Source organism: Folsomia candida, unplaced genomic scaffold (genome assembly GCF_002217175.1).
Source record: "Folsomia candida strain VU population unplaced genomic scaffold, ASM221717v1 Fcan01_Sc057, whole genome shotgun sequence".
Classification (NCBI taxonomy): domain Eukaryota; kingdom Metazoa; phylum Arthropoda; class Collembola; order Entomobryomorpha; family Isotomidae; genus Folsomia; species Folsomia candida.
The window spans coordinates 86,600-109,707 of NW_019091249.1; the positions used below are offsets into that span (position 1 = coordinate 86,600).

The 23,108-nt window shown below is 36.1% G+C and overlaps 2 protein-coding genes and 2 non-coding genes across 4 annotated transcripts; 3 read left to right on the forward strand and 1 right to left on the reverse strand.

Annotated features, from left to right (window-relative positions):
• Window positions 1-12,746: 12,746 nt before the first annotated feature.
• On the forward strand, window positions 12,747-14,854 carry LOC118433547. The gene is made up of 3 exons (XM_035845550.1): window positions 12,747-13,821; window positions 13,952-14,113; window positions 14,207-14,854. The coding sequence occupies exons 1-3, from the start codon at window positions 12,772-12,774 to the stop codon at window positions 14,264-14,266; spliced, it is 1,272 nt and encodes a 423-aa protein (XP_035701443.1). The 5' UTR covers window positions 12,747-12,771; the 3' UTR covers window positions 14,267-14,854.
• Window positions 14,855-15,022: 168 nt separating this feature from the next.
• Window positions 15,023-17,295, forward strand: LOC110862442 (lipase 3). Its single transcript, XM_022111641.2, has 7 exons — window positions 15,023-15,593; window positions 15,657-15,870; window positions 15,953-15,991; window positions 16,062-16,137; window positions 16,205-16,598; window positions 16,687-16,914; window positions 16,985-17,295. The coding sequence occupies exons 1-7, from the start codon at window positions 15,381-15,383 to the stop codon at window positions 17,228-17,230; spliced, it is 1,410 nt and encodes a 469-aa protein (XP_021967333.1). The 5' UTR covers window positions 15,023-15,380; the 3' UTR covers window positions 17,231-17,295.
• Window positions 17,296-19,846: 2,551 nt separating this feature from the next.
• On the forward strand, window positions 19,847-19,919 carry Trnav-cac. The gene has a single exon. It is a non-coding gene; the product is annotated as a tRNA-Val (tRNA).
• Window positions 19,920-20,707: 788 nt separating this feature from the next.
• Window positions 20,708-20,780, reverse strand: Trnav-uac. Its single transcript has one exon. It is a non-coding gene; the product is annotated as a tRNA-Val (tRNA).
• Between the last annotated feature and the right edge of the window lie 2,328 nt (window positions 20,781-23,108).

Below are 23,108 nucleotides of genomic sequence, written 5' to 3' on the forward strand. Positions count from 1 at the left end.
GAGGACACAATGTGACCTAGGAAGGTTGCGCGATTCTTCCCAAAATGGCATTTTGATTTTTTAAGTGTCAGGCCAGCTTTTCGAAACCGTTCTAAGACAGTCTCGAGATGCCTTTTGTGATCACTAAAGTTTTCACTAAATACGAGGACATCATCTTAATAAATTAACACAAATTCATCGAGACCAGCAAGAAGCTCGTTCATCATCCTCTGATAGGACGCCGCAGCATTCTTGAGTCCGAAGCACATCATGTTAAACTCAAAAAGGCCCCTTTGGGTACAGAATGAGGTGTACTTACGGCTCTTACGATCCATAGGGATCTGCCAGTACCCTTTCTCTGCATCCATTGTACTGATATACTTTGCGTTGGCCAACTTACGGAGAAGGTCATGAACGCGAGGAATGGGAAAACTGTCATTCTCGGTATATCTATTGATGTGTCTCAAATCAACACAAAATCTCCAAGTCCCATCCGTTTTCTCTTTCAAAAGAACAGGACTTGCGTATGGGTAATCTGATGGACGGATCACCCCCAATTTTAGCATTTCGTCAACTTGCCGGTTGATCTCTGCATGTTTGTGGGGTGCCGTTGGATACGGACGCTGTCTCTTTGGATGCTCCTCCATCATTTTTATTGTGTGCTTGACACCTTTTATTCTCCCTAATGGGCATCGACTACGTCGGGAAACTTTTTGATAAGCTCCTTCAGTTGGTCGGATTCGAATTCGCTCTCTAATTGTAAATTGCAATTGGAGACGTGAACTTTACCAACTGTGAGTGGGGACTTTTGACTTGGAAAGGAGTCTGAAAAACCCCATTCCAGTGACCCTATGTCCAACACTAACCCACAATTATGAAGAAAGTCCATACCCAAGAGCATTTCATTCGAGCTATTCATGACAGCGAAAGTGTGAGTGTATTGACGATCATTTAAATTAAATTTTAAGGGAACCATACCAGTAGGAAGAGACTCAGTACCATCTAGCATGATAACTGGTCCTTCTACCCATTTATTTACAGAAAATCCTTTCCCTAATACTTTCCTAAGCGATTTTAAAGTTACAATTGAAATCGTAGAACCAGTATCCGCTAAGGCATTTAATTTACAGGAGGGAAAAGTAATAGGAAGGATAGGAATTAGTCGATTTGGATTTTGAATTAGAGGATGAGTAACCACAAATCCGTGGATGGTTACTCCCTCCTCCCGTTTCCCGTCGCATCTTGTGACGATTGTTGACGCTGAGAGTGTTGATCACTCCCTTGACCACAATTCACTTGAGGTTGTTGACGACGACGACAATTCTGGGTGGTATGGTTGCTTAAATGGGGACAAAATGTACACACTTTCGGTCGACCTTGTTGCTGGAAAGGTGCCACTTGTTGTTGTTGCTGTTGTGGTTGTTGTTGTTGTTGTCTATTTGAAGGTGGTGGACTCTTCTTTCCCGAATTTGCAGAATTTGTTTGATGAGATTCAACTTTCTTCTCACCTTTTTGCCAAGATTTGTACTTGTTACCGTTGTGGGACTTTTCTTGCAAAGGACGCTCAATTTTTGACGCATAGTTGATGAGGTCCACAACTGTTGCAGCACGACTCGCGAGGAGATTTGCTTTCAAGTACGGGAGAGCTCTTTCTGCAATGAAGGTGACAATTTCTGCTTCTTTGTTGTTCGTTGTCATTCGGTTCACTTTCCGGTACTGGAGGTCCATCTCGAAGGCGAACTTCTGGAACGGTTCGTTGTCATTCTGCCGACGTAAAAGTAACTTCTCTAGTGCAGCATGAAGATCAGAATCCGATGCATACATGGTGATGAAATGTTTTTTAAAATCGTCCCATGTACGAGCGAAAAGCTTTGTTCGTTGCCACCATAATGATTGATTGGGGTCTTGATTGAAGACTGCAGGCAGTGATAGGATCCAATCTTTCCGAAGAAAACGCTTCCGTTCCATATGATTCTCGAGTTCCATGATGAAATTCTCGGCTGAATCAATGTTCGGGTTAAATGTGGGTAGAGGAATATTGCCTACCGAATGAAACAGTACAGGTCTTGAGGATGAAGAACGAGTTTGCATGATTGCATCGGAAGGATCTATTGGGATTTCTTCATCTTTCCGCTCCATGAATCTGGGGCGAGAAATGCACCACGCTGAAATGGCATCTTCTTTGTTCTCATTTGGAGGGTTATTGACTTGTGGTGGAGGGCATGACAAGAATTGTGGTGGTGGAGGGACGCCAAGAAGTTCCACGCATGAAGAGGGGTCATCTTGATTGGGTAGCGTGGGTATCATCTCCTTGGAAGGAGCTTGAACCCTTGAATTTGCATTAATGAACTCATTGATGATGCTGGACTGAGCTTGAATAGTTTGGTCTTGCTTATCTATCGTAGTTTGCATCCTCGTCAATTGTTCATGAATCCAAGTGACCTCGTCTTCAAATGATGACTTCATGTGGTTCTGGAAGTTTCCCATTTCCTTTTCCACAATAGCATAATTGCTTTTTATGCAAGATGCTAAATGGTTCCTGTATCGTCCTATTTGTTCACCGAGGTGCCTAATCTTCTCATCTACATATTCCTGGAAGGGTATATTTGACTGTTGAGGGTACAGGTATTCATAACCAATAAGGCTGGATAGGATAGGATCAGGAGAGGGAGAATTATGTAAAGCTGCCTGTTGCGATACCAATTGTCCTACCGATTCATGTCTATTTTCACAACGAATATCAAATTCAAGCAAAAGTTGCTTGACCCTAACTTCGAGGCTATTCACCCGACGCCATAACGAATCTGTATGCTCAACAAGTTGTGAATTTTGATGATCAGAAGTTAAGAGGAAAATTTGAGCAATTTCAGACGTTAACGAATCAAAAATGCGTCTAATTCTGACAAATTGTTCATGATTTTTGTTCTGGGCCGTAAAAATTATCTCGATATCCCTATTTAGAACATTTAACTGGTTACCAACTTTTTTACGGCGACGATCTGCATTCACGGATTCAAACCGTGGAATCAGCCAAGAAGGTAAGAGTGGCAAAATGTACTTTGTTACCAGTTTATTGATGAAAATACCGATCAAGAGGAGGACCGAAGCGATTCCAAATACTTCCATCATGAAGAGAAATCCCCCATACCACCATGATGAAGATACGAGGGGCGCTGTTCCTTCTGAGGTCACATTTCCCTTGAGGTTGGTCAGCCCGGTCATGTCGACGAAGCCAAAGAGTTGCGTCAGCATTCCCATGATGTCGGATGCGGTTTTACCATCCAGGAAGTGTAGAATTATGTAATTTAATACGTAAAACACACTTTCCACTGCCAACGACTCAAAACTGTCCACCAACTTCTTTAAACACACTGTTCTGACCCCCAATGAGGGCTTTATTTTCCAAATTGTTCGGGCACTTTTTTTTTATCGCGAAGATTTCCTAATTTACTATTGCACTTTTTATCACTCCCGGGTTTCGGCACCAATTTGTAACGCTCCCTATTCTTTTATGGGATTGCGTGTCCTGATTCACATCCACTTTCGCGGATGCCCCTTTTCTTTGTGTCGTTGTGCAATAAACTTGTAGTAGAAACTCACTTTTTTATAAGAATTATGATTAAATTTATTTACATCAATACCGACTGAAAAATATTGACTTTACAGAAATGCTCGTATTATTAATACGTGGGAGAGCTAATGCTATATTTAATATTTTAACTAATTTTCTAGACAGGAACTTATTATTAAGTTTCCGAAGATTTAAACCTTGAACTTGATCTTGATGATCACTAAAACTAACCTGCTGATCCTGAATCTAAAACTCCACTTTTTCTTCTTCTCTCTGCTTACTCTATATATACGTGATCACATAAGCCACGCCTTCTTGATCATTACCTTTACTTATGCTACATATGTATAAACTACGCCCTCATGATCATGATGATCATGATGACGTAGGCATCATTCTGTGCTCCTCATTCCTATCCTCTCTTCCCCTTCATGATCTCCTCCTGCACACAATATGGTTTGGACACACATGATAGGCGAGATACTTATGAAAACTACATCTATGTATTTTGAATCCCTTGACCTTTGAAATGCTGATGTCACATTTGCATCAGCGTTCCAAAGGTTGCAACGTACATACCCCGAATGAAAGTAATGTCAGCACCGGCAAGCAGTAAAAGTTGTCATAAACCACCCAGGACTGGGTGGGGACACACGCTGCTCTCGCTTTCGAAACAGGGGTGCCCATCCACTCTCGGCTATTTGCATTTCATCCAAAAGGAAAGCGTGATTATCGTAAAATTTAATTCGTTTGGCCTTACATTCAATTGGTGATATGATAATACTCCGAAAATGCACCTCCATCTCGTCATGATGTCAACCAACGTCATGAAAACATACATCCCTGACAGACAAAGAAAGCTTGGCCGTCCCGTTACGTTTATTTCTTTCTGCTCTCTTGCTCCCGGGGTGATGTCGGTACGTATGTATGTGTATACACACCCACAGGAGTAATTTCACACGAATGGAGGAGAAAGTTTAATTTTAATCCCAATAAATATTAACGATCCGGCTCGAAATGATCATGGTTTTCCATACAAATTTGAAGTCTGCACCGATTTGTACACACGTGTAGGTCGAGTTATTGGACAAATAATTTCTGAGTTCTATGAATTGGATTCAAAAAAATAAGTGAGATTTTATAAATGTATAGAATGAAAAACAGTGACAATAAATTTTAAGCGTCTTGGGTATTAAGCTGTTTCAACTTTAAGTTACCATTTATTTACCATAAAACTTCTTTGCAAAGTTACAAACATCTTTAATCCTAAATTACACTCAGCAAATTTTTTTAGGCAAAATGTCTTCACAAGATTTTCCAAATTTCTACTGGATCGTATGTATTACGGATGTATGTATATTATGTACAAACTACATATTTGGGAACAGCAATATACACACATTTCTGCCATACATATTGAACGCGTTGTTCTTCACAATGTACATACATATCTGATGAAAAATGGCTTCTGATGATGACACTTGTGTCCAGTAGTAATCTGTCTTTTCCGCGGTTTTTCTTTGTATGCATTGTCATCTTCATTTATTACTTTGCTGCTGTACTACAGAATAAAGTGTCCCCAGCCAACGCCATCACTGCTTGGTCTTAAGTACAGTTAATCACTATTTTGGGAGTGGTGGTGATGGTGGGCTTGCTGGTTTTTCTAGACCAACACCACAACAAGAAATGCAGCATCATTAAAATGTTTTCCCCTCACTCTTCACAAAAGCCCTGCATTTGTCTCCCTTCACGACAATCAGTGACACTGACTCCTCCAATCTATTTCCCACCACCAGCGCATTCATTCATTTATTATACGATCAGAAATAAAAATAAGGCGACGGATCTGTAAAAATTAACGAGGCTTGGAGAATCTAGCCTTCATTTTTCCATCCATTTTGACGTCGACAGGAAACTCTTTGTTTCATCTGCATTCAGAATTTCTTGATCTTTTTTTGGAGAGGGGACGCTCATTTATGGAGACGAGTACACAATATTTCTGGGTTCATTAGTTGGATGAAGTGTCGTATTGTCGTATATTTCAAAGTAGTGAATCTTATCGTGGAAAAGCATACGATCTGCAGTTCGAGAAGTCCATTTTTGAGCCGGTATTTATGAGCGAAATATTTATAGCAAAACAGAAAGTGTGCATTGTTTGAAATAAAATTTTTAAGCTGCAAGTTAAACAATGAAATTAGTAATAGCCCAAGCTAATGTTTCTGTCAGCAGCAATGATACTGATGCATGTAAGTACACTTGGTTGTACTTATTACTGTCCTGGTAATAAAAATGAGAAGTGTATTTCTCATTATGAGAATTACAGGGTGACACTACTCATTTACAAATGTTAAGCCATGCAAATGAGACTCTGGAGAAAGTCAGACATAAATGTTGACGAGGAAAGGCAAGGAATCTGTATTAGCCATTGCCATTAGGAATCTAATCTCAATAGTGTCCTCAGTTTCTCTGCTGAAACCACGGACTAGGAAATGTAATATTTTCTCCCCCAATAAGCCAGCTCAGCTTGTAAAGGTTTCAACCCGGAAGCCACTTCATTAGAAATGATCTCTTCTTACGATGGATGAAGACATTAGAGCAAATCTTTATCAGGGATCTTATCAATTAGTGGAAAATGAGAGCACAAGAACTTGTTCACTGATTGCAAGGTCTCATACTTTCATATTAAAAAGGAAATAAACTAGAGCAGAGTAGAGAATTTCTGGATGTTGGTTGATGCGTATAAAATTAATTAATTTACAGTCCACCAATTTCAAGAGAAAGTCTGATCTTAAGGTGATTTCAAATTTTAGGGGTAGTTTGAGATTGTTGGTAAGTTTTGGAAATATGTATATCAGTGATTACTTATTGCATGATTTACAATTGCATTTTTACTAAAGTATGTAATAAATACTGTAAGTCTAAATTCCACGAGAAGGAGTTAATTATTACTGCAATTTCAGCAAAATGAACGGTGTATTTGTAATCAGCTAAATAATAAATTTAGTATTGAGAGAAACTAGATGACAAAGATCGAAAAGGTTCCAATTTTGTACAGAGGATTGGAGATAATGATGCAAAAAATGCCCCGACATTGCTGGATTGTATGAAGTACATTTCTCCCTTCATCGTAGCGACAGTACATCATCATATACATATGCACATCTAAAACCCTTCCGTCATAAAAACAAGAGACAAGAAAGTATACGAATTCGACAAAGCTCGATGAAAGGAGATCATCATCGTCAACCTCACAACTACTTGTTCTCAAGTCATAATCATTGTCATTTTTTTGTGTGGGATAAAAATGACAAAAGTGCATTAGGAGAGAGAAATAAGACAATGAAGAAAGTTGACGCATTTTTCTGTATCTAAGAATATAATGCGACTTTGCCTTTTATCTGCTTTCTAGCAATATTTGTGCTTACTGTTTTGTGTATATAATAATAATGTAGATCTCAATATAAATTCCACCGGGAATACAAGATGTATCATGGATGCGGTGTGATAGTGCGATGCATTGTGTCGAAGGACATTTGGTGTGTGTTGTAGTAAAAGATATAACTATGTTACCTACCGAAAGGATGTACACAGGAATGCGAGGTAGAATTATGGAAAGAAGTGCACTTTGAGGTGTAAGTACTAAAACCTATAAAGTTGTAAATATATAGATTTAAATTGTGTATATTTACTATTTGAAATACAAACGGCCATAAATATTTATTATTTCATAAAGTTGGATGACTTGAGCGGACTAGTTTTATCTTATTTAAGAAGCTTAAATAAACTGATCATCGAGTTTAATATTATACTCGTGTCCAACTTGCACTGATATTATAGAGAGAACAGGCGAATTTCAAGTAAGTAGATTTGGCTCAATAAAATACAAACTCTGAGCTAAATTGGATTATTCATGTTGCCGGACGAGAAAATTTGATTCGGTTATTGGGAAGTATTGAGCTATGAATCCATCCTGGCGAACGAGTGATACCTTGTTTGATAACCTAGTAGTTGAATGGGCAACAAGATTAATTTCAGAATTGGACAACCTCGGACATTCGGTCTGTAGTACATAGTCCAACTTTATTAGCGCAAATAGTTGACTCAAATACTGTCTAATAACTTTAAATTCTCCTCCAGCTCGGTCACTGATACTCTTATTTTTACCCATTTCCCCAAGGTATCCAACAACTTGGATCAAGTATGCTAAACCAATTTCACGTATTACGTATATTTGTACCGATCTGTTATGTGGTCTGCTGTCCAAAATAGTATGTAGAAAAATTTGATCCGATTTGAATTGAATAAAGATCAAGGGATTTCCTGTTTTCTACCAAAGCTCAAAGCTAACAAGTATTTTAACAAGTTTGTCTGTTGCCGCAAAGCTTTGCAGTGACAAGTATACTGAGTGATTTTACACTCTACTCGTATGAGTATTTGGATTTGTAAGATTTTTATCCTATTTGAGAAACTGGAGATTTTCTCGCAAAAAAAATTCAACGAAAACCATGAGGCAAGCTGAGACAATATTTTTCCTTTTATTCTTCTATCACCAGAAGAAGTATTTACCTTTCTTTCATGCTGTCGACAGTACAATCTAAATCAAATAATAAACTATACCTTCACCTAAATTACTTTCGTGTCGAGGGACAACAAATGTCTGACCATTAACCCATTCACTAAAATAAAATCACATCAGCACGTATGTAACTACGAAATCCGTATTGATAAAGTCATTAAGTCAGCAACGCTGCACCTGTTCCACTTTCCCTTCCCAATTTCCAGATTTCGGATTGTCCATTCTCTCCGGAAACCACACGCTGTCACAAATTCCGTTTTTGGTGACATTTACCACCAAACCACCATCCTCACGTTGTATAATAGACGCGTTTATGTATTTCCCTTAATCAGGCAGATAGTTCATACAACAGGACGGAAAACCACTTCCTCGGTTTACAAATCGTGAATCATTGCGTGTCAGGTAATAGGGAGGATATTTTGTATGACATCGCTCTTAAGTTAAATTGGGCTCCTATTGTGCCATTATTATGCCTCCTCTTCCTTCTATTTTGGGATGAACACATTTAAAACATGGACAAACAGCAAGTGTAAATATTCCCATACGACAAACCAAAAAGCTTACTCGGTCGCTTTTCCTGTTTCTTATTCATTGCTTCTGAAAGAGACAGCTTTTCCGGTTCAGTTGACAAAAAAATGCGCGAGCTACTTTCTCCTCTCTTTTTTTATCAAGTGATGTGCTTATTGCTTCCCATTCAATTGAATAGGCTTCGTTTTCCAAGCCGTGATTGATTGATAGCGTGTATATTGACAGTATGCCGTTGACGATGTGATATCGGATTTAATCAAGCAAATCCATGTGAATCGTGTTGAAAGAAGGTTGAGTCAACTTTCACCCTAAAAAACGAACACTACGCCGTCGTCACTGGAGAAGTGACTGTTTTTTTACTTTTACATCTAACAAGATTCTAGGAACAGATTGAAATGGAAACGCGAGACGGCTCAAATGTCGATGGTGTTTTGTCAAAATTATTTCCAATTGGATTGACCACATGAAAATAAAGTGGATGAGACAATTTAATCCAATCGTGTGTCCTTATCGGCCACCCTTATCTCGAGCAAATGAAGGGTTTAGCAATGGAGTGGATTGATTGATATATGTACAAACAGAGAGTATTTTGCTGGCTACGCAGAAACGTAAAAGTGGACCACTTAATTAAACCGTGACACTTTAAGACGGGCGAAGAGATTGTTGGACACTGACCAATTACGGGATTAGACTGAAGACAAAACCACGGTGAAAGTCAAGGCAACCAAAGATTTCCACTGATTAAATCTGCCTGTCGCAATTTACTACGAGATTTAGACGGGCAGAGTAAATGTTGTCATTACTCTTAGGGACGAGAGAAAGTTGTAAAGAGAGAGATAATCTGGGTGAGAAATATATAGTGTCACCTGTATCGTACACAAATTTCGAGAAGCTTGAAACTTGCTGGTATCGTGCAGCTTTGATTATGACTTCCTGTGCATTTTGCATGAATCTGCATACTCATAAAACCAACCAGAATTTAGAGTCTCTCTTTGAATGGATTGTCACCTCAAGCTTCGTTGTCGACAAAAATTTTCCTGGCTTTAGAAGAACCGGAACTGTGCACGGAAATGGTTTGCTCTTTGTGCAGGAAGTTGGTTGAAAATGATACTGCTTTTAAAATGCGAGTGTAGGTAGAATAACCCTTTTCATTCAAACCTGCACAGCACAACTTGCCCCAATAATAATATGGTCACCACAGTGAATAGCACAAATCGGTTGTGAGGCTTTGTTTAGCCATGATTTGCATATGGCAATTAAAAGCCGTGAAATGTAATTCTTCTTCGTCATTCGGCCGTGGCGGAGAAAGCATTCAGTCGAACGCTTAACCACTCATTGCTTATCATTACTATGCAAATGAGCAGAGTGAACCACTTCACTCCTTTTCGTGATAATTCGTGTGCTTTATTATCTCCAGAGAATAGTGCTTTGATAACCGTGGAGTCTTGCATGGATTGATTTATGCGTTGTGGCCAGTTCATGCCCAGTTGTCCATGACGAAGAGGAGCAAATGTTGGTGTTCATCTTGTGGAGGTTTGCAAGTGTTTGTGGCGTAATAAACGTATGTATGCATTTGGATGGATGGTGAATGAATATTTAGATTAATGTCTCAATACGATTTGAATATGAACTCGTGGCTATCTGAATTTTAGTCATCGGACGCACTTTGGGGAATGAAAATAAACAATTTCTGGAAATTGAATTCGGATTTATGGTGAAGTGCTGGGTGGTGAAAGTGGTTATTTTAAGGTAATAAGGTTTTAATTCGCATTGTTATGATCTTGAATGCAAAGTGTACTTTCATAAGTTTTATTTTTAAAAAATTATAAAAATGAACGATAAATTCTCAACAAAATTTTAAAACAAATTACAATCAATTTTGACTTGCTCGATTATACAGATAGTCTCCATTGCAGAGGGTCTTGTATTTCAGAGAGTCTCTGCAATAAAATAATAAATATGCCATAATCTCCATGCCACACAAAATTCTAGCTCAACTTCATAATCAGAGGGCGGATATGTATGTATTTCTAACTTTTTCATTCCCAATCAGATCTTACTATAACTTCGTATACACACATCCTATCGAAGCATGATTTCAAAAATTGAAACATGGTTTTCCATATTTTACATATTTTAGGGTTTTCGTACATATACATATTTTCATACATATTTTGAGGTTTTTTCGTAAATACACATATTTTCCTACATATTTCGAGCATTTTCTAAAAATAAACATTTTAATGCATATTTCAGTTAATGCATATTTCAGGATTTCCTGAGGAAAAAATATTTTTCTTCATTCAGACGTTAAAGTTGGATAAAAATTATACTTTCATGATAACGGAGTTTAATTCGTGTAAACGACTAGAAAATCCATTTTGCCCCATTTTTCAAGTCATAAAATTGCCCCTGAAAATCTCTAAATATGGCTAATGTCGTTTTACGGGTCATTACATGAATATTAAAATACAATACATAATAATTCATTAATAAGAGTGTTACAAATTTGAAACTTTTAGAAAATTAAATGCAAATATAGTAGAAAATTTCGGTTGAAAAATATGTTTTACGTGCATATTTTCGCGTTTTTTAAGTACATATTACATACATATTTTGAGGAATTTAAGTACATACATATCCGCCCTATGTTCATAATATTGACAATCCACACCAAAAAGTGCACAGGTGGCAGTCGCACATCAATAAAATAAAATAATGTCATATGAGGAACGTAAAATAAGGCTTATTTTTAGAAAACCAATAAAGTTGGGATTTTCAACTAAACAAATCCTTTGAATTTAAAGTCGTACGCTTTCTCTCCGCAAATCAGTTTCAATGAGGAGTATCTAACGAGCATATATCTATTATACGGAGGGATGGATAATAAGAATGGGATAACGTGGCGTGTTTCATTATAACCGAGTGTATGTACATTCCTACTGCGAAAATGGGTGGCTCAAACTTTTTATTAAAAATTCAAACCTTTTTTGTCCATTTAAAAATTGGGTCCCAATATAGACTTCGTTATGCTGTGGTCCTGAAGGTTACATATTTATTATGTCACCAGCTGTGTGAACACAGCGGACATTACCACCATCAGCCGCAATGAACATTACTATAAGTCAACAATAAAATAGGGAGGATTACTGAAGAAGATCTAAAAAGGCAACCATCGGTACTTCCAAGCCCTTCCAAGTTACAATGGCAAGGTTCCCCGTCTGCAATCCTGGATATTGAAGACTTTAAAGTTGTAAATTCAAATTAGTGTAGGGGAAATAAAAGCAGTCGGACTTTTTTATGGAATTTGTAAATCAACGCAATATGCGAACATCTCTTAGGCGTTGAGTTCATTTATTACCTAGAATTTACTAGCGACGATCTACCAGTGAGGACAGAAATTTTCAACTATATATTAAAGTTTTTATCAGAAATGTTATCGATACAATCTCATGGAAAGGTGTATAGAAATTATGAACCAAGATATACATTTATTTACATATATGGGTAAGTACAGTAAAATTACACTAGCTTGCTATGAATAAGTATTGAAAATAAATTAATTTCCTTAATGTGTTTGTATGTACAATATTCATGTGTTACGTACAGGTGATAATTTTTACCACAAGAAATATGTAACGGGTAAAATTTTCAATTGCTGCCTAAATTATTGAAGAATTTTTTTTCCTTTGTATAAAATATCTACATAAGCCAATAGCTAAAATTAATTAAATCAAGAATTTGCGTAGATATGTCCATCAATTTTGTTAACATATGTACACAGTAAGTAACAAAGGCCTGTCACCAGCATTCTGCTATTTAATGACAATACTAATTAAATTCCTCCAGGCAAATTAATTTGTCAAAATTGCCTTCCTATGAAGTAAGGGTTGACGTTATCTCTAAATTCGGCAACCCCACAAAGTACATATGATATGATGCAAACCATATAAATACATATTTGCATTGTCATTATTTTAGATAATTTAATGAAATGATAATATTTTTTTAGATATTTAAGTCGAAATAAAAACAGTAAATGAGAAAATTATTTTACACAATTTATTCTTCACCTTCCACGAATTACGTTCTTCTTGCCATTTCGTCCCCTCCAAAAATGAGCGAATCCAGAACAACCCAAAATTTTAGAGCATTTGCCAAGTTCGGCTCTTTTTTCGCAAGTTTTCCCTATTACTTTTCTACCGAAAAAACAGTCAAAATCCCATTTCTCCTTAAACTTTACTGCTACGGAATTTTCTTGCTTTCTCTAATCATACTTGTGCAAATTACACCAGATTACTTGGCAAATCTTCAGTGGAAAACTACTTCAACTCGTCCCACAGATAATTTCTGTTTCACCTCCTTCATCGCCATATTTTTTATAGTTAAAATAGTTTCCTATGTTATTTGTCTCCTAAAAAATAGAAATATTGTCAAACTTCTAGCATACTTTGATTCATATGATGAGGAATCCCACTTTGACACTAAAAAGAACATAAGTCCGATCGACTTCCATTTTTGGGGTTTATTGACAGGCTCATTGATCACAATTGTTGGAAATTATCTCGTCGCACGGCATCAATTTGTTGTAATTTTGTCCTCAGATAATGCAAAATATTACTTGGTAACTTTGCTTTCTTGGGGAAATATCGACATTGCAATTTTCTTAAACTACGTAGCACACTGCTTTTGTGAGGTCTCTTTCATCTTTCACATGTGCACGCTGGTGTACTTTTTGCGATGTTTGAAGCAAAAAATGATCGCTCTGCAGAATCAAATTGTAGAAAAAAATTTAGCGAATGATAAAGTTGTGGTTTTTGAAAATATGTTATTATCTAGGAAAGTATTTCATATTAATAAAATACCTGGATATGAGAAAGCTGTAGTAGGATTTGAAAATCCAGTGGAAAAGCTGCAAAAACTTGTCAGAATTATGAGAGAGATTAATTGTTTTTGTGGCGAATTTATCTTTGTATTCATAAGTTTGACGTTATGCATGGGAATAGTTTTGCTATATGTAATCATAACTTCGCTAATTTATATGGCAACTGCCGACAGAAACCTGGAAATTATGAAACTTGGCATGTTCGCTCTGACGACGGTGTTTCTTTTTTCAGCATTGAAAGTTGCGGTTTTAGTTAATGCTGGCGAACAGTTGAAGAATGTGGTAAGATTTTTTTTACATTATGCTTTACATAATATGATGTTTTTATTGTGTATTGTTGGCATGGGATGCCTAAACATTTTCAAATATGTATGCACCAAAAAATTATGTACATTTCCTTGTTATGTATCAGAGACAGAATTTCATCTTTAACTTGGATATGATACGACATGAAAATATTCACCAGATTTATGATGATAATACCGTCGGGGATTTAAAGCAATTGATTAAAAACCATAAATTTGAAATAAATGCTTGCGGCTTTTTCATAGTGAACCGAAAATTGGTTGTAGCGGTGAGAAATAAATATGTTTGAAATATATTTTCCAAGCATAAAATTTTTAGTGAAATGTTAACCTCGCGTAATTTACATCCTTATATTTCTTAGATGATTGGATCAATGATATCTTTCATTGTTGTGCTCGTCCAATTTCGCTCCACGGAATGAAATAAATTGAAAGTCATGATTTCTTGATTATATAATAGAAGGCCGAAGATGGATAATTTAATTAGTTAAGATCTTTCGACAACTCAAAAAATTGAAGCATAGTAATTTTCCCTTTATATTGTGCAATTTTATTATGTTAGACATTTGTTAAGATGCATAATTTGTGCAGAGCGACGCTATCACCATTCCAGACTCATTGTACATAATTTGGTCCTTAGCATTGTGATAAAATAATGAATTTTTGTTCAGTTTATTTCATTACAAAACCTTCAATTGTTATCACTTGATCTTTAGAAAGGACTAATTGGCAAACTGTATTATTTCAATAACTAATAAGTAAATTTGACACACCCAGTCCTCAAACTTGGACAAAACCTAATTTCTAAAGTCTCAAAATTTATAAGACAATCATAAACTCTTAGTAATTGCTCCAACTAATTAGGATTAGTTTTCCTAGTTTATTTTTCAGACCCTTGTCAAGTAATCATTGCACGAAGTCTATTAATCTGTTCTAAAGCAAATGGAGACCATCATTGCTTTCAGCCTACATAAATACGAATAAAGTAAATAATTTATTTTCATGGAGAATTTGCATAGGGAGTGTTTGCTATTTTTCTGTTTATGAACGTGTACATGTATTACATTATGTACATTGTACATATGTACATGGTATATATATATGTATGTTCTTCCTAAATAAATACTAGAGTAGAGCAAGGAAATGTGAACAAGTCTAAAATAAACAATAATGCTGTAATTAATTAAAGAGATATCAGGACAAAAATAAATTTACATCACATTATATAACAAGCTTATGTATCAGTAATTATTGCGATCACTTAATTCGTGTCTTGTTCAATTTATTTATGTACATATTACCTTCTGGTGTCCAATGTCTAATTGCATTGACATCATTATAGCACTTAATCGAATCAATCTGCAAACCTATAAGATAAGCGAAAATATGTTCTGTCATTGCCAACTTGTCATCGATAAGTGATGTCCAACGTTCACGGTCAATCAGTACGAGACATCTCTCACACCTCTGCAGGCAAACATTCTGCTGCTTTCTTCCTGGATTTGCACAAAGTTCAGAGAAATATTTTTTGCAAACATGAGACAATCTTTAGCGATTGGGTTAACCATCTTGTCAACTTTCCTGGTTGCAAATGCAACTCAAAATTTTGTCTTTCCTAGTGATCAAGCAGGACAAGAAAAATTGTGGAATGATACAATTCAAGCGATTTTGAAATTTAAGGAAGAGTTCGAATCCAGAAGTCCAGCAGACGTTTTGCAGGCGGAGGACGGAGATGCATCGTTGACTGTGGTAGGTACAGGTAATTTTGTATCGTCAATAGTAATTTTAAATAAAAAAACTTAATCTGCACAGCCAGAGGTTATCCTGCGATATGGATACCCTGTCGAAGTTCACAATATTACGACGGAGGATGGCTACATAATTCAGGCCCACAGGATACCGTACGGTTTAGCGTGTGGTGCAGTTAATGAGGGTTCGCCGAAAAAACGGGTCGTGTGGATGCAACACGGACTGATGGGAGACTCTTCTAACTGGGTCATCACGGGGAATAAGAGTAGAGGATTGGGTATAGGATTAAGAAAAATCAGTAGTACGAAAGAGGTCAATTTTTGTCAAGGTTGAAATCTAATGGAGACATAATATTGCAGGATTCGCCTTGGCCGATGGTTGTTACGATGTGTGGATGGGTACTGAAAATATTCCATAAATTTAATTACGTTAAACTGATCAGTTAAGAGAGAATAACCGATAATTTAGGCAACTATCGAGGAAACACATACTCCACGATGCATACAACTTTACTCCCAAGCCAGCCCGAATTTTGGGATTTCTCGTAAGTTTTAGGATAAAAACGGGTTTCAAAATTATACAATTTTTTAAGCGCCTTATCAAATTTCAAGATGGCACGATCTTGGCATGTATGACATCCCCGCTGGCATCGATTACGTTCTTAATCACACCCAAGCCGAGTCTCTCTACTACATTGGTCACTCCATGGGGACGACGGGCTTTTTCGTCACGATGTCTGAAAGACCGGAATACAACGCCAAAGTTAAACTTATGTCCGCCTTGGCGCCAGCGTTATTCATGTCGCACTCGACCTCCGTCATCACTCGGCTCCTGGTAGAATTATTTGTTCCAATAATTGACCAAGTCCCATACGTTGAGGCATTTCCGATCGAGTGGACGAAAGACTTGGCGGCAGAGCTGTGCAAACGAGGCGCGCCGACGCAACCACTCTGTTCCATAATATTATATCTCATCGGAGGTAAAAATGAGCCCCAATTGGATTTGGTAAAAATAATTTTAACTGACTCTAGAATTGGAAGAAAAAAAAATATTTTTTACTCGATTTATCATCTATTTCAATTTATTTGTGTAGGATAGTTTGCCAGCGATTCTTGGCCATTCGCCGGCCGGATCATCAACTAAGACGTTCATGCATTACGGCCAAGGTATAGTGTCCGGGCAATTTGAAAAGTTCAATTATCGCGGTGCAAACCCTGATAAATATAACGGCTCTCTAACTCCGCCAAAATATGATCTTGGAAAAATTACGACACCGATTGCGATTTATTATGGGGATAACGACTTTCTGGCCGACCCGCAGGTATGCAAATCTATCCCATTAAAGTTCGGCGGTCCTTAAAAAGTCATACCAAACTTATCTTTGAACTTAGGATGTGCTACGTGGAGCACGAGAATTTTCGACACTAGTCAATTTGCACAGGGTAAATGACACCCTCTTCAGTCATTTGGATTTCGTATGGGCATTGGATCAGGGAACATTGATTAACAAGCCGGTCATGGATTTTATGGAAGAATTTGCTAACCGCCTACCACCAAATGGCGTGGCTGGAAGGGTGCAGTTTATGAATGGTTTACTATCGATGACCGTTATCCTTGTAATAAATAAAATGTTGTAATTTGTATTTACATGATAAATATTTGAAAATAATAGGAATAAACTTATGTGTAATTAAGCAACGCATACTAGTCGTCGTTATATTAATATTTAGGGGAAGTATGTATGTAGATATGGAAATCTTTGGAATCATATAATAATTAACTGTTGAATTGCTTGATAAAATTTTGTGCACTTTACCTGTCTCAAAGTTGTCTCGTGGAACAAGATATAGGTGGTCTCACTCGTTAGACAAAGTCAAAGAGAGTGGAATTCTCACACATCTATCGGCTTTGTACTAACTTGTAAAAAAATTATGACTTTGTAAATAATTTGTGTCTATTATTTTTTGTTGATCAAATCGGTCGTATAGATTGAAATATACTCATTTGCGTTGAATATATGTAGTAATTACAGTATTGCCGAGTCGAAATATGCCTTTCACCTGCTTTCTCTTTAAAACAAGTACGCTTAAAAGTAAAACAACGAACAGTAAAAAGTGTGCAGAATCTCTGCGGGGATACGTATGGAAGTCCATAAGAAAAACGTATGGGTGTACCTTGTACTCCTTGTGAATGCATATATGTACATACGTATGAGGTGCTGCAGTTATCTTAATCGGAATAATTTTTACTAAAACAGGGTGGAATTGATAAACTAAATGGTCAGTTTAATATAGAAGATATTTCTTCTGAGTTTCATCTTTCCAACTAAAACTGTAAAATTACAACTAAACAACATTCAGCATTGCAATCCCGGGAATTTGACGATGAAAAAATCTTCAGTAGTGTTATAGCAGACGAAATGTGAAATACTAGTTTGAAGTAATTAAGATTGACGTGGTTGTTCATAGTGAAATAAGTTTAAAAATGAGGATATCCTTAATCACGATACTAATTAAAGTACAGCCTCACTAACTAGATATAGACCAATTAATGGTATTATTTAAATATGTATTTTGATTTGGAAACCAGTTTATTTAAGTTGAGAATTGTTGAAAGGATTACTTGATTCTACTTAAATTAACATATCCAATCCATACAAGCTTTATGGAAAAATTCTTAAACAATGAAACTATGAGTGCGAGTGCTAGGAAGACTAGGAAACTTAATACCATGCCCATAAAACACATGGATACTTAATCAAATCCAGTTCACATTGGGTTGAAATTAAAAAAAACAAATTAGATTATACATACGTACATAAATATGTATGCAAATATGTATGTACATTAGTACAGTACAATAATTAAGGTCCCTATTTCCTGGCAAGTACATAATACAAGAAAAATCACAAAACAGTCATTAATTAATTGATATAATTCTTTTACTCCTTATTTACATAGTTCTTATGACATGCGGATTGGAGGTTGTCCTATTATTGGTCATATGTATATACATACTTTCCGTTATTAAGTCGAGTTTGTGGGCATATTGCAAATAGTGTCCGATTGAAAGCATGTATGTACATATGCAACAGTATCCTTATATCAATCTAATTTGGCTTTGTGGACAGAACTAATCGAGTGATGAGTTTTGTAAATGAACTGTCCATACAAGATGCGTCTGCTCATCAAACGACCATAAATGAGGTAATACTTATTCTTCCGATTCACGCTTCATTTGATTCATGGAGGGAATGAGGAGACGAAAACAGATAGCAAACATTGATAAAAAGTGTATGTATGTTATCTCAGTTGTAATATCTGCCATGACTGACGGAGGGGATGAAAGCAGACTCATCAGATAAGGTACAAGGAATGCACAAACAGCAAAATTATCCAGCTTTAAAACAACGGATGCTAAATAGATTGCATCGCTTTAATTAAAGCCTCCCCATCCCTACTAATCCCACATGAGCCTCTCAGTAAATTAGGGCGAACTGGACGTTGGTATAGCACATCTATTTACTAATATTATTAAAATGTAATTATTTTGAAACTATATATTCAAAGTTCGAAGGCTGGGCTGATATCCCAATCCAGTCATTCATTCATAAGTAGATGCTTAATTACTCTCGATCCAATTTCAAATATTTCTATTCCAAACTCCGTCAAATATCTATTCAACAAAGGACAATGGCTATAGTTAAATTAGATGTGTAGATGACCAAATTATTTTATTAGTTACATATACCAAAACCTCATTGTGTTTCACCCCAAAGGCGATTATGATACAATTGACTTAAATAAATTCCAAGCCACACCAGTAATTCTATTAGTGTAAGATATATTTCATTCGGATTGAGATTTTATTATTAGGATTTATGAGTCAATAATTAATAAATGAGTATATCATACACATGCCAAGTCGAATCTATGCTGTGCACTATTTTTTTACAGGATTCATTGATCAGAGTATGACTTGGGTGAAAGAGTTTTCTCTTTTTCTACTTGTGATTGACTGATTGAGTTTACATATGTACATAAATTAGGGTGGAGAAAGTTGTGATCTTCGGATTAGTTTAAACACGTTTAATGCCAATATTAACTACTCTTATCACAAAATTCATGGGCTAATTTCATGTGACATCGCATGTCCGCATGAGATATATAGCCATGAAATGTTTCTATGCATGAAATCTACAAACTGGAGGATGTGTATGTGATGGAGATTCTCTTGAATATGTTTCATCTAGTGCTCAAATGGTGTAGTGGCTATCACATCTGCCTCACACGCAGAGGGTCCCAGGTTCGAACCCTGGTTTGAGCAGATTTTTTGGCAAAATTTTTGCAATTCAATTTTTTGGCACATTTTTTCGCAAAACGATAGTCAGTCGTTTGCAATATCAGTGAAAATGTATGGCAAATTGGACCATGAAGTAATATGTGCGTAAGTATGTACGGAAAATATAAACATACTTACTATTAATTAAACATTGAATACGTTTTTGTAACACCATCGGAGTTATTTCAGTGTGTACATAGATACCCAATGCGTTGAAATATTACGTGATGTGATGATGCAAAAACTATGTCAAAACACAAATCGTGATTTTGTAAGTTAATGCTGACTCCAATGATGAAGTTCACTAACTCTTGAATATGCAAATTTTTGCACTCTTGAATATGCAAATTTTTGCATGACGCGAATACTTATTTTCAAAGTAATACGACTTTGAGTCAAATCAAATGTTAAATTTTATCCTCAGATTAATACTCTCATTAGTATTAAATCAATATCATTTCAATAAAACCATTTTCAAAATCAACAAGTGACTCATTTTTGCAACTACCGGATATGTCATGCATACATATGCACATGTACTTACTACAACTGCATGAAAAATAATACGCGCAACTTTCATCGTACGATTATTTGATTTCTCTTTTATTTCTCTGCATTATTTCATACAATTTTCATGAATGAATGTGTGAATATGCAACATGAGACGAATATTGAGTGAATTACCGAGCTTTTAACACGTCTAGAATGAAAACATTTTGCGTTAGAAACTCCGTGCAAAATAAACAATAGCAGTAAATTTTTGCAAAAAATTCTGCTCGAACCAGGGTTCGAACCTGGGACCATCTGCGTGTAAAGCAGATGTGATAACCACTACACTATTCGAGCACGCGGTAAAAGAGACGAGTTATTACATTCCCAAGCTCGGAGTGGATTTTTGTGATGTTTTTGCAATATTGCGAACTAACAGCTACGCATTTGCAAAAATTGTAGAAGCACAATTTCAATTTCAATTTACCTTTATTCAAATGTTAGTCACATTCAGTCTATCATTCAGATAAGACTGGACAGGGGCTGGATATTAGTGTGATTTGAGTGAAAAATGAGCATGCAGACATATATATTTCCTAGCAATATTCCTTATCCATATAATTCTAAATTTTTAATAGCAACAGATTAGCATATACTTGTAATAATGGATGAAAGGCTAGGTATGGAAATTGTACCGGAATATTTAATATTTCACTATAATTTTTGTATGCAATTATTAGTTAAGCCAGTTACTTATGCCCAATTAATGTTTTACCAAGTTATTGTGTGCAAAAGTTTTTTGACGATTTTCGTAGAGAATTTTATTTTTGTTTTAATTCTGCAAAATGGCTACAAATTATGAACCGGATACAACAAAATCAAGGGAGGTCTGATAATTTTTACTTTATTAGGTAGAATACTTCTTGGATTTACTTAATAATATATAGAGTAAATGAAACCATGATGCCCATTCAATGCATAAACTTAATAAATATATATATACTATTAACTATAGTATAAAAAGTATTAATTAAGCCCAAGTTGGTCAAGCCCTCTCTGTCACACACATATAGTAGCATTTATATATCTTCAATAGACTTAATTTTATTTACTTACAGATGTCCTCCTGTAAACCAAATCCAATAACATAATTCCCCCAAAGCTTTGTCGCTGATACTCTTATTTTTTATTCCATTTTCTCTCGAATCCACCAAATCAATTCCAAAGTAAACTGACACTGGCTGACAACTGAAGACCGGATTGGTCATAAAATACGAACATAAAAAATCGGCTGAAAAGGGTCGGTGAGGGTTGACACTAACCTGATTTGTTCTCCTACAATTGTTCCGTCGTATCAAGAGTACAGGCTGGTCGTCGTGGTCAATCTGATCGAAATTGAATAATACTTCAGGAAAGTGAAAGTTAGAATAAGTTATGTTTCTCTTTATATTTTTTATATTTGTAAAAGCTTAAACCGATTTTGGACACTCCAACACACCAGTGGGAATTTGTATTAAAGTGAAAGAGGCTTACTGTCAATCCCAAAAGATTCGGGTTTGTGTAGTATTTGGTAAGACTACAAATACACGTTGAAATTTCCAATAAGATTATTGCAATTTGATCCGATCAATTCTAAATAACTGAGTTAAGGAAGAGAACAAAATCAGTATTGGTATGTTGTTGTATGTACATACCGTACATAAGTTGAGGCAATATGAGACGAAATAAAGTTTATGCAATAATTTCACATAAAATGGCCAAATGAGGAATGCCCAAACCCAATTTATGATATGCCAGACGGCTGCAAAAATTAGCAATTGAGATCATCAAATAACGGAATAAAGTCATTATTGGCCAGGGTGTAAGGTGATATTCCACATGTTCCGTTCCGGGATGCAGCACTTATGAATGGCTGCAATTGGCTTTAGGAGAAAGTTCACGCTGCTTATATGTATGTACAATTCTATTGTATTTGAGACTTTTCAAACCAAAACCAATATTACCAAGTCTCAAAATTATGTGTGTATTAAAAATGTTACGCGTTAAAGTTGTGTAAAAATGAATGAAAAACTAGAATCACCACGCTCCCTTTCACAATTTGTTAGGTAAATGTTTATCCCATTATTCCATGTCAGGTAAGTATGTTGTATTGTATGACAGCACGCTTAAATTAAACTGACCTCACGCTATGCCATTGTCCAACGACTTTCCTCGTCATAACAAAGCCAACTATGACAAAGCTATATTTTCGTCGGACGAATTGGATGACTTTCTTAGAGTACATCTGATAACTTTGGTTTTTTGTCCATTGTGTGACACCCGAATTTTGGAAATCCACCCATTTATACTTTTAGACAAATAGCAAGTGTCAACATTCTCATGACAAAGGGGACAAAAAACTGGTCCGCTATCTTGATTCTCGTTCCGATTCATCGCTTGTGAAAATGAACAGCTTTTCCGGTCCAGCTGACAAAAAAATCACATCCGGGTCTTTTCCAAAAATCATGGTGCACTTTTTGCTTGCAACTGAATTAAATAAACTGGTGAAAGTTTTCAGTCGTCGTGATGGATGATTTCGGCGGTGTGTGTTATGCGAATGTTTTTTGTTGTGGTGGATCTAAGGATAAGTCTTCAAGTGTGATCAAGAAATTCTTGTGTCAGGCTTTCACGTTCTTAAAGTGGTGA